The sequence below is a fragment of the Pelophylax lessonae genome (assembly GCF_965119305.1).
Source record: "Pelophylax lessonae genome assembly, chromosome: 3".
Classification (NCBI taxonomy): domain Eukaryota; kingdom Metazoa; phylum Chordata; class Amphibia; order Anura; family Ranidae; genus Pelophylax; species Pelophylax lessonae.
Window position 1 is genome coordinate 484,677,760 of NC_138770.1, and position 13,206 is coordinate 484,690,965.

General features: G+C 46.3%; 1 protein-coding gene across 1 annotated transcript in view; it reads left to right on the forward strand.

Moving 5' to 3' along the window:
- MTR (5-methyltetrahydrofolate-homocysteine methyltransferase) overlaps positions 1–13,206 on the forward strand; it is a 1,642,758-nt gene that overhangs the window by 1,119,066 nt on the left and 510,486 nt on the right. The window contains exon 20 of the mRNA XM_082249226.1: positions 1,665–1,817. Within this exon, the coding sequence (XP_082105352.1) occupies positions 1,665–1,817 (153 nt within the window). The remainder of the gene's footprint in view (positions 1–1,664; positions 1,818–13,206) is intronic.

A 13,206-nucleotide genomic window follows, 5' to 3' on the forward strand; every position in this document is an offset into this window, starting at 1 on the left:
AGTCTTTTTTTTTTTTTTTTACTGTATCTAAAATCTGCAAGGGTGTCCTGTTACTGGGTAATATGACTGCATTGATTAACATTTATGGTATGTTCTTGTATTTCCCCTGAGGGGCTATTGCTGTTCTTGACACCTATACATACTTTTTGTGTACCATTTAAAAATGTTCAAAATGTTGTTTTGACTTCAAAGCACCCAAAGAAAACTTTTCTTTACTGCCTGAAAGTGGAAAGACCCATCATAGTCTACCTCAAAGCTACAGCTTCTATTAGTGACTTGAAAAACCTCCCCCTTCTTCAGGGCTGCTTATACAATACTTTGTAGAGTGTTGCTAGTAAAAGGATGATTGAAGGTTAGATGCTGTTGGCTGAGCAGCAGAATGTTGGTGTGATGTGAGCAAGATTCCTGGGTCAGTCACTCCAGCTGAAATTACATTTAATGTTGTTTTAGGAAGGTAACAGCCACAGGACCTTACCAGAATTCACCATTGCTCACCTTTGGGGACCAAACCCCCTAGAAGACCCCTTAGCATAGCTCACATAGTTATCCACCAGTGATTTGTCAAATGGTTCATCAGTCCTGCCTGGTCACCTACACACACTAGTTACAGATTTTGTTAGGAATATGGGCTACCTATTCATCCTTTCCTTAGGACCTTGCAATGGGCATTCTGATTCCAACTTCACCATTGCTAGATAAATAAGAAAACTCATCCCAAGAGCTTACACTCTATAAAACAGGACTTTTCCTGCATTATTTCATGCTCACCCGATCAGATCAGTTGGAATTTATTGGTCATTTTGACATTGATCTTCTGTTGTCCAGCTCTGTAAGACTCTCATCTAATCTTCTATTCATACCTTTTCAAAGTTCTCTCAATCTTCTGGAGATGCAGATTTTAACCACAAGGTTCTTGCAGTGGCACTCTGAAGCTGGGTCTGTTGAGTCCTATTGTTTGGCCTGTTGGCACAATACTGTTTGCCAAGTTGTCACCCACCTTTATTCATTGCTCGGGGATGTCCCATGAATGTCAAGCCTGTGTCTGTACAATATAATTGAATTAAAAATAATTTTGACATACCTGTATATTTCATATCTTGAAGTACAGGACACAGGCCGCCCTCCACTCTGTGCCTTGTGTTACTCTGCATTGCTTTCTAAAAATTGAGGACTCACTGAGTAGGGTTAAAGGAGGATTTCCAAGAGGTATGTCTTTAAAAGCTTTGCCAGTGTTCAATCAATGTACCAGCCTAGAATCCAAGGTCTCTGCATGTCAAAAATGTGCCCTGCACTGTACTCCAGATATGGAATTTACAAGTATGTCAGCCTTCTTGTATTTGGAACATGCATGAATTTCTAGTAACAGCCACGTTTTAGGAATTTATTGATGTCTAAAAAAATTAATGTAAATGTTTGCCTTTCTGTATACTTCATATTTCTGCCCTGTAAAGAGGCTTTTCTGATTTTTTTTTTTGTTTTTTGTTTGGTTTTATTTATTTTTTGTTCTTTTTGTTTGGTTTTATTTTTTGTTTTTTGTTTTTTTTTTGTTTTAGGGGCCTTCGGCTAATAGTTGGTGTATGCCTCCAAGGGTTATTTAGTTGCATTTGCCCAACATATTTAAAAAAAAAAAAAAAAAAAAAAATGTTTACATTTTGTTTCCCTAGGGTATTGAAAAGTATATTATAGAGGACACAGAGGAAGCAAGGTCAAATAAAGAACAGTACCCAAGACCCCTCCACATTATTGAAGGTCCGCTAATGAATGGCATGAAGGTTGTAGGAAAATTATTTGGAGCTGGAAAGATGTTCCTACCTCAGGTACACAACCTTTCTAGAAGCTTTACTGAAAGGCTACTTATGAAATTTGATAATAAATACAGCTTGAATAAATGCTTCCTAAAAAAAAGTTTGGTGATTACGAGATCCATTCAAATCTAACACAAATATAATTTCCAAATAACTGTATGACGTAGGAATCTTGAGAAATATGAATGTAAATATTTAATTGCATACAGTTTCTGATATGCTGCATGAGTTCAACAGGGATAAAAGTATTTTGCTTCTGATTTTCATTTGTACTGGTGTCTAATGCATCTTACTGCAGTGTCCAACAATATTTGGTTAGCTCTGATGAATTCTAATTGTCCTGATAATATTTTTCATTGTGAAAATGAGCTGATTAAAACATTCACCAGGTTTGTTGCTGCCTGCCACTCAATTTTCAGAAAGGAAATGCAAGTGTGAATGCAGAAAATTTGTCTTCAGGGACATGTTGCACCTCATGGCTTTTTATGCTGTAAGAAGTTTTTATTTTTTTATTTTTTTTGGGGGGGTGGCGTCCGCCGGCTAAGATGGCCGCTTAAGTAGAGAGCTACGTGGCACGTCCGGCTTCACCAGCATCTATGACCCATCACAGCGACCATCCGCACCTGGGACCCCCAGATTCCTTTGGGGGAACATTGCCTGCACCTTACCGCAATGACGAAAAAGAGATCCACCACGCCTCCGGTCCGCAAATTGTCAGAATTCTTCTGACCGGCCTCGTCTGATCTCCGCCAAAATGGCAGTGGCAGTGGCGCTTCCTTTCCTCCACCGCTCGGTCCTCTAGTGGTGGCTCCTCCCACGGCTGACGTCATCACGCCGGGACTGCACACACAGTCGGGAGACAGAACACAGATGCGCCCTGCACGCTCAGTAGACTCTTCTCCTTCCACCCCATCCACACAGAGCCAGCAAAGTCCAAACCCAGGAGCAGGGTTCGTACGGTCATGAAAATCCTAGAAAAGTCATGGGATTTTGACATGACACTTTCCAGGCCTGGAAAAGTCCTGGAAAATGAGTAAACTTACTAAGTTTTGGAAAAGTCATGGAAAAGTGTTGTGCAACTATTTAATTTTGCCTCTGGGCCCCCTGTATTCTGTGGGAGCGGGGGACAGTAAGTGGACTATTTTCTCTGTTTCGGGTTTAGGCAGATTAATCAGCCGCACTACACAGATGAAGCCTGATCACTGGTCTCTTCAATATGAATAGACCGTGACAGGCTGGGAACTGCGGCGGATTGATCCACTGAAACTGAGAAATTGTGCATTTACTGTCCCGCTCTCAGGGACGTACCAGCGGGGGGGGGGGGGGGGGGGGGCGTGTGCACTGGGGGGTGTCAGGCGGGTGTCAGGCGGGTGTCCTTCGGGCCACCCGCATCTATGTGTGAAGAAGGCAGCGGCAGAAGGAAGGTCAGTGAGAATGTCAGTGAGGAGTCTCGTGTGCTGGATAGGAGGGGGGTGGGATGGGACAACTGCATAGAGAGGAATTGAACTTTCATATTCCTCATGTCGCTGAATGCTTGTTACTCCTCCTCTCAGAAGCTGCACTAGGAATATGGAAAGTTCAATTCATCTATATGCAGCTGCCCCATCCCCCTCCTCAGTGCTCTTTTAGACCCCCCCCCAGTGCTCTTTTAGCCCCCTTTCAGTGCTCTTTTTAGCCCCCCCCCCCAGTGCCCTTTACCTCCCCCCTGCTCTTAGCCCCCTCCGTGCTCTGTCTGGCTCCCCCAGTGATCTCCACCCCCCCCTGTGCTCCCTGGCTCCCCCTCAGTGATTTCCTGTTCCCCCCAGACAGTGCTCTCCAGTTCCCCCCCCCCGCCTGGTTTTCCCTGCCTGCCCCCCCCAGTGCTCTCCACTCCCATGTGCCTTCCAACCCCCCTGCAATGCTTTCCAAACCCCCCCTTAATTCTCTCTATTCCCCCCATGCCCTTCAGCTCCTCCAGTGCTCTCTGCTTCCCCTGTGCTCTCCGACCCCCCCTAGTGCTCTTCTATCTTCTATTATGTCGGCAGTCCCTGACTATCTCTTCTTGTATTGTCCGCAGTCTCTGACCATCTCTTCTACCATGTCCGCAGCCTCTGACCATCTCCTGTACCATGTCTGCAGCCTTTGACCACCTCCTGTATCATGTCCGCAGCCTCTGACCATCTCCTGTACCATGTCTGCAGCCTTTGAAAATTTCCTGTACCATGTCCGCAGCCTTTGAAAATCTCCTGTACCATGTCCGCGGCCTCTAACCACCTCCTGTACCATGTCCACAGCCTTTGACCACCTCCTGTATCATATCTGCAGCCTCTAACCACCTCCTGTACCATGTCCACAGCCTTTGACCACCTCCTGTATCATGTCTGCAGCCTCTAACCACCTCCTGTACCATGTCCACAGCCTTTAACCACCTCCTGTATCATGTCTGCAGCCTCTAACCACCTCCTGTACCATGTCCACAGCCTCTGACCACCTCCTGTACCATGTCCACAGCCTCTAACCATCTCTTCTATCATGTCCATAATCTCTGACCATCTCTTGTCTTTTATCATGTCTGCAGTCTCTGAGGGGGTCTGGAGAGGAGTCAAAAGTGGGAGTGCTGTCGGGATGGGAATCACAGGAGAAGTCAGACGTGTGGACTGGGGAGAGGAGACTACAGGAAAAAACCAGAGCATGGTGCACCTAAGAGGAGGTCAGTGACAGTGCTGCCCGGCCAGTCTGAGGGGGGGTCACTGATGTAAGGGGGCACTGTTATAAAGGACCCCCCCTCCCTTCCTTAGTGCATTCACTCTGTGGAAAGTGGTCTCTGGTCACCAGAGTCCCCCCTACATCAGAGTTTTCAGCTTTTTCACCCGTGCGCCTGAAGTGATACCCGCTCCCAGCTGCGGCAGTGGTGCTTCCATCTCATCCACTGTAAAACAAGAGCCCATTTTGAGTCGCGCTGTATCCAGAAACAAAACCCTAACTGCAGAGGTACTGTACACTACAAAGATTGTCATTTATTTTAGTAAAAATATGCTGGGTGTGACATGGATTTTCTTCTTATTTAACATGTATACATAGACATTTAATGAAACTTTAGGTCATGAATATTTACGTGAAGTCATGGAAAAGTCATGGAATTTTATTGGTAAAAATGTGTATGAACCCTGCAGGAAGGAAGACGGAACCGGTCTAATTCCATGGAGGTGAGCAGCAATACTAATACAGCCCAAAGCACTTGGGCCTACACGCCAACGCCAGACCCATTTGCCAATCTCACCACCACGGGACAACCAGTCTCGCGCACCACATTGAAAGACATGCTATCCATGTTACACACATCCATGCAAACTAATATCTTAGCCTCCATATCCTACTGCCAGAAAGAACTCCACGCTATGGGTGACAGGGTGAATGTAGTTGAAAACCGCATGGGGGAATTTGCAGTGTCATATAATGCCCTGGTGGTCTCTCACACCTCCCAACAGGAGGATATTCAACGCATGCAAGCCAAACTAGCTGACCTGGAAGACAGGTCGAGGCGTAACAACCTCAAAATCTGCGGCATTCCGGAATCCGTCCAACCACACCAACTCCCATGCTTTGTACGTGACCTATTCCAGAAGGATATACCCGAACTCACTAATGCGGACCTCACAATTGACAGGATCCACAGCATCCCCAAGTCCTCCTTCCTTCCCCATGATATCCCTAGGGACGTGCTCTTGAGAGTGCACTTCTTCCAGGCTAAGGAGAAGATTCTGGATACTTTTAGACGGAGAGACCGCCTTCCTGACCAAGCCACGACACTGCAGATCCTCCCTGACTATTCCCAGTACTGAGACAAAACCTCAACTCCATTACAAAGGCCTTGCATAACAACAAAATTCCATATAAGTGGAAATACCCAGCTAAACTGTGTGTGACCCATCAGGGATCTACGTCCCAGATCACCTCCATGGACCAGGGCCTGTGCTGTCTTCGTCAGTGGGGTATCCTCCCCGATCCTGCTGATCCTCCACAATCAGGCATAGAGCTACCAGTTCAACACCTACAACCGGACTGGCAAGTGGTTTCTAGACCCTCGAGATCTTCTCACCGCCAGACAGCTCCAGCTGCACACTTGGTCCGTCGGGACCTTGTCTTTTTTATCTTCTATGTGTTTTTGTTTGTTTCCCTTGTTTCCTACCTTTTTTTTACAGAACATGAATTCTCCTTCAGGCTCGGAAGTCTCTACTCTGAACTTCCATGAACATCAATCTGTCTACTGTCATTGTATGGACTACGGACTGTGCATCACTAAACTGCTCTTCCGCCCTCATCACTTTGGACTTCCTCCAACTCATTACATCCCAAGTGACACTGCCTACAGCTGTGCTCTCCAGATACCACTGCACCCCTTACGGGGCATTACACCGCCCACAAGAACTCTTTCTCGCCACATGTCTACTTCTGGCTTTGCCTCTGACATCCCTCCTACCTTTGTGCCACCATGTCCCTGCAGTTGTTATCTTTAAATGTTAAGGGCCTAAACCACCCGGTTAAACGTTATTCCATGTTGAAAGAGGCCGCGTCCCACAAAGTAGATGTCTTGGCGATCCAAGAGACCCATTTTAAACTTGATCACACACCTCGCTGTTCTCATAGAGACTACCCCCACATTTTTCAGTCTTCCACACAGGAAAAGAAGAGGGGAGTTGTGCTAGCTTTTAGCCGTATCTTTGTCTTTCACCTATTCTAGGGTGGTGTTAGTCACAGAAGGACGCTATATCATTCTTAACTGTACTATTGATATTTGCCTATATACGATAGTAAATGTCTATGCTCCGAACACACACCAACTGTGGTTTTTACGCAAACTGTGCTCAAAGGTCGATAAACTTAAGGTTGGTAAATTGATTTTGTGTGGAGATTTTAATTTGGTGGCGAACCACGCTGTGGACTCCTCGTCTAGAGATAAATCCTCCGCACCTACTCTTGCTGCCCTTATCCACTCGGAGGGGCTTCATGACGTGTGGCGCTACCAACACGCAGAGGAAAGGGACTACTCCTTTTACTCCACTTGCCACAACTTGTATACAAGAATAGATATGTTCCTGGGGGGCGTGGCTACCAGCGCAGCGGATGGACGTGCTTTGAGTCTGCTCCGCCGGCCACCCTTAGACACATGCCGCATTCAGGGCTATTTCGGACCCCACAACCCGCTGTACTGACCGGTGAGTGCCCGCTGTAGCCGCCGGGATGACCCGCAACAAGAAGGAGACCGGTCAGCTTAACAAGCTGTCCGGCTTCTTCATCTCACAAGCACATGGACTACAACAAAATGGCGGCGGCGGCCCGGGACCCGCTCGGAGCGACAGGCACGATACAGGAGCAGCGGGATTGACTGCTAAACTTCCCCCACTTAAACCGCTACCCCCGCAGCACAGGGTGGTAGGGAACCCGGACAGCGGACCCTCCTCAGGTTCGCCCTCCCCGCCATCTCCGACCTCCAGAAGCCCAGCCAAGAGTAGGCAGAGGAGAGATTCACCTCCTGAGGAATACGACGGCTCAGGTATGGACACTACTATACCCCCCTCCACTCTGGCACAACACCTAGCCTCGGACATAGCCCAGCCCGCTCAGCTGTCTACTGGGGGGAACCCCATCTCGGAATCGGCTATGAGAGCTATGCTGTTCTCATTACAGGCCACCATGCAAGCTGATATGAAAAAGCAGACGCAACAAATCACTGCAGAAATATCTGCCTTGGGGACCAGAATTGGCTCTGTGGAACAAACGGTGCACACTCATGCTGAAACGATTAATTCGGTTATAGATCGCTTAAATACCCAAACAGATGAAATCTCCTGGTTGAAGAATAAAGTGGCAGATCTGGAGGACCGCTCCAGACGCAATAATATAAAACTACGAGGCATATCTGAAGCGATCTCTCCTGATCAACTGCAGCAGCATGTTATTTCTTTATTCAAGCAACTGGTTCCTACTCTGCACGAATCGGAACTTCTTATTGACCGGATCCACAGGCTGCCCAAGCCAGCGTTCTTGGAGGGCAGCGTACCACGGGACGTTTTGCTTAGAGTCCACTTTTTCACTGCTAAGGACAAAATCATGCTTGCCTCCAGACAGAGTGGTCAGCTCCCTGAACCCTACTGCAACGTACAATTGCTGCCTGATCTATCCAAGCACACACTGATGGCCAGGCGCAACCTCTCTACCATCACCAAAGCTCTGCGTAACCACCAAATCCAACATAAGTGGCGGTACCCAGCGACTCTTCTGGTGACGCATGGAGGCTCTACGGCAGCGATCAGGTCCCTAGAAGAGGGCCTCACTATGCTCAGGAAATGGAATATCCTCCCGGCTGATCAAGCTTCTGCTCCAACCTCATCGCCTCTGCGTCCACTGGACAGTGAATGGCATGTATCGTCACGAAAAAGGTCTTCCAGGCCATCCTCTACTCATATAATATGACAGCTTAAATGCCCAACGAAAACCAAATAAAGGTATAAGCTATCCCAAGCGCTTCAAATGAGGACCACTCACCAATAAATAAATTGGCTATGCAGCTACTTAACTAAAACATATGGAGAAAGATATATAATAGATAGATACTCAGCAATATCCCTATATATATATATAGTAGCGCAAACTTGTCAAGAAGCAAGTGCCAAAAAAAATACTGTGCCCACTGCACAAAAGTCCGAAATGCAATAGATGTCACATAGGCAGCAGGAAAAAGTTCAGAAATGACTCAAACAGTCCATAATCCTTCACTCTATCTCCTGGGATGATAATGTACGAAGACGTGTTTCTCAAAAGGATCACCACCACCACCGTGCTCCAAGGGGGGAGGAGAATTGCCCACTCACCAGATGCTGTGGCCCAACCCACTTTCGTGTTTGAGCATTCAGGCTTATAATGATGGTCACTGGTCCAGAGTATCCACAACAGGAATCGCACCAGCGCAGTCAAAAAAAGCTCAGCAGCATATGGGGAGGAGAGAACATAATCCCAATAGCGTGATACCGTTTGAAAGGGTTTTATTAAATAAAATAAAACATAAGGTAATTCACTCACATGTCTTGTATGTCATCCAACGCAAAAAAACAGTCACGAATAGGGGAGGGATGCCCTTCGGGAGATGATGTCCAGGCTCCACGCCGTGGACGCCGCGCCTTCTGGGTAATCCGAACTCCTCTTACACAGCCTGGTTACATCGCCTGGTCACGCCCCGACGCGTTTCGTGATTTCCACTTCTTCCCCGGGAGCGTGACCACGGCGGCTTGGCGGTAACCTTAAATACCCATGCCCATCAACCCACAGGGCGGGGCCAGGGTTGACATCATCGGTCATTGGTGGTTGCTCAGGTGTGTCGACCAATCACAGACTAGATTTACAGGATCACTTCCTCTCAATTCACTAATCTCTATGGTACATTACCCTATAACCCGGAAGTAGGGTGGTGCCGAGGTTCACACCATCGGTTATTGGTGGAGTTTAGTTTTGAAAGACCTCCAGCACCTACCGATTGATCATTCTGTTAAGAACAAAAGTAGACACATACAGGAGGGACTGGAATCCCTTGAACAAAGGATAGACATTATCATCCGACCCGCCGACAAGGGTGGGGGAGTGGTGATAATGGATCCAGAGTTTTATCACCAACAAATACAGGGTATGTTGGCAGATGAAACCACGTATGTACTGTTGTCAAAGGATCCAACTAGTGATTTTGAAAGTGACCTCAGAGTTTTGGTAGACCAGGGGTACAAAAACCATGTGCTAACAAAAAAAGAGAAACAATACCTGGTCCCGAGTGCGTGCAGAATACCAATAGTGTACACGCTACCTAAGGTCCACAAGGATCCGAATTGCCCACCGCCCCGCCCGATAGTTAACGGGATAGGGTCGGTGTGTGCTAGGTTGGGCCAATATTTGGACACCTTCCTCCAACCCAGTGTCGTAACTACAAGGGCTTACCTTAAAGACACTAAGGACCTGCTTATATCGTTGGATGATGTGGTCTTGGGGGATGACTCGTCCGCTTTCTTAGTGACGGCGGACGTGTCATCCCTCTACACCATCATCCAACATGATGATGCTCTATTGGCCCTTAGTTGGGCCCTGAGTAAGAGGGATGATTTACCACATAACCAGAAGTTGTTTATCCGGAATGCCCTGGACTTTTGTCTAGGGCATAACTATTTCTGGTATAATCAGTCCTTCTACAGCCAGAAGAAAGGTGTGGCAATGGGAGCGAAATTCGCTCCCAGTCTCGCCAACCTTTTTATGGCAGAGTGGGAGGACAAACATGTATTTTGTAGGGAGAGACCAGAACTCCTTTTCTATCGTCGATTCATAGACGATATTATTTTTGTATGGAACGACACAGAGTCCTCATTATTGAACTTCATGAGCTATTTGAATACTAATACAAATAACATCAAACTCGAGTTCAATTGGAGTTTAACGGATATCCACTTCTTGGACGTAAATATAAAGAAGGGTTCGGGCAGACTAACTACGTCTGTCTTCTTCAAGTCTACAGATAGAAACAGTTACCTGTCTATTCAAAGTGGACATCACCCGAACTGGCTGCGTAATATACCGCGTGGGCAGTTCATGCGAGTACGACGGAACTGTACATTTGAAGAAGACTATATCGCCCAAACCAATGTTCTTAAGGAGAGGTTTATCCAAAAGGGATATGACGAACAATGTCTTGAGAAAGAGATTGAAAATATTCTGGATATCCCTCGAGCTGCATGCTTGCAGAACGTGACGAGACCCACAAATGGATCTGACGATAAACAATGGAGTTTTTTGTCTGATTACTGTGAGGACCACAAAAAAGTAGAAGCCATCTTCAAAACCCATTGGAACATCTTGCAGATGGATGCAGTATTGGGAGTTGTGTTGCCCGATGTTCCATCCTTCATTTACCGTAGGGCCCCGAGCTTTGGGGACAGGGTGGTGAAGAAGATCCTTAATCCCCCGGATACTTCCTTCTTTCCGGGTAGACGAGGGTTTCACAAATGTGGGAGATGTAAGTCATGTTCGTATACCCCCCAAAATCAGAGGAGACGTGAGTCCTTTTATGTTGCAGCAATTGACAAGAGTTTCGACATTAGGCATTTCATCACATGTGATACCACGCATGTGGTGTATGCTTTAATGTGTCCCTGCAAAATCATTTATATAGGACGAACTAAACGCACTTTGACAATTAGAGTTGGGGAGCACATCAGCAATATTATTAAGGGCAAAACAGAGCACAGTGTCCCAGCCCATTTACGTTCACATCACCAACGGGACCCCAGTTGTTTACAATTCTGGGGTGTCGAGCGGGTGACACCCCCGTGGAGGGGTGCCAATTGGGTTAGGGAATTATCAAAGTGTGAAACAAAATGGATATTCCAGACCCAATCTTTGAGCCCTGTAGGATTAAATATAGAGTTGGATTTAAATTGTTTTATTAGTGATCATTGATTTTAGTTTCCAACTCTATATTATATTATTTTATACTTGATCTTTTTTGTTATTTGATCTTTCATCTTTGGATGATGTGCGTTGGGAGGACCGTGATCCCCCAAAGTGTCCGCACACACAAATGTCCCTAGGCTTGTGACTCATGCTGTCTAGCGTTGGTTATGGGCTTAGGGTTATTTTAAATATTTTAATGATTTTACTTATTTATATTTAGTTTTGCCTATTAGTTTCTAATAGATTTGTGTTCTTTTTTCTGGTGTGACATGTTTTTGTTTATTATTATGATTTTTTTGGTATATGGATTATACTTCCATACAAATTTCCCTTACATTGTTACACTTCCATTGGTAGATGGCACTGTTGTGCATAGTCTCTTTAAATGTGCATATAATTAACAGGTGTATTTTCACAATGTCAGGACCCGGACTTGAACCTGTGACCTCCAGTGTGTTTGCCAGTGACTCTACTTGCTGAGCCACCTGGAATGCTGGAGCTGCTGTTGTGCATAGTGTACTGAGTACACATAAATAACTTCTTGGTCTTCCTGGTGGGTGGAGCCCATACATCCGGCCGGGACTCTATGTTATTATTCTTCCGGGTCATGGAGACCTTACATCCGGCCGGGAATCCGTGCTATTATTGTTCCGGGTCATATGTTAATTAAGGAGGAAGTTTTAGCTGATTGGGCGTAAAGCTGAATCACTATGATTGGTCAGAACACGATCGTCACTACCAATGGAAAGTGATGTAATTTACAGCGTTTTAAGTATGTATATACACTAGCGATTTTGTATGGATACTATCGGTCTATTGGTGGTTGAGTGGTTGGTGTCTTTTTGCTTTCAGCATAAGGGTGCAATTAACTTCCTGTGTGCTATACTTCCGGGTCGTAGGACGGCCCATTGTAGTGAATAGTGGTGAGATGGAGGGTTACTGTGCTGTCTTAGCCTGCTATTGGCCAGTATTCTACAGGCATCCACCAATAACCGATGGTGTGAACCTCGGCACCACCCTACTTCCGGGTTATAGGGTAATGTACCATAGAGATTAGTGAATTGAGAGGAAGTGATCCTGTAAATCTAGTCTGATTGGTCGACACACCTGAGCAACCACCAATGACCGATGATGTCAACCCTGGCCCCGCCCTGTGGGTTGATGGGCATGGGTATTTAAGGTTACCGCCAAGCCGCCGTGGTCACGCTCCCGGGGAAGAAGTGGAAATCACGAAACGCGTCGGGGCGTGACCAGGCGATGTAACCAGGCTGTGTAAGAGGAGTTCGGATTACCCAGAAGGCGCGGCGTCCACGGCGTGGAGCCTGGACATCATCTCCCGAAGGGCATCCCTCCCCTATTCGTGACTGTTTTTTTGCGTTGGATGACATACAAGACATGTGAGTGTGTTACCTTATGTTTTATTTTATTTAATAAAACCCTTTCAAACGGTATCACGCTATTGGGATTATGTTCTCTCCTCCCCATAGGCTGCTGAGCTTTTTTTGACTGCGCTGGTGCGATTCCTGTTGTGGATACTCTGGACCAGTGACCATCATTATAAGCCTGAATGCTCAAACACGAAAGTGGGTTGGGCCACAGCATCTGGTGAGTGGGCAATTCTCCTCCCCCCTTGGAGCACGGTGGTGGTGGTGATCCTTTTGAGAAACACGTCTTCGTACATTATCATCCCAGGAGATAGAGTGAAGGATTATGGACTGTTTGAGTCATTTCTGAACTTTTTCCTGCTGCCTATGTGACATCTATTGCATTTCGGACTTTTGTGCAGTGGGCACAGTATTTTTTTGGCACTTGCTTCTTGACAAGTTTGCGCTACTATATATATATATAGGGATATTGCTGAGTATCTATCTATTATATATCTTTCTCCATCCTCTACTCATGCCAGCCCTAATCACCGCTGATGTCCTACAATGTG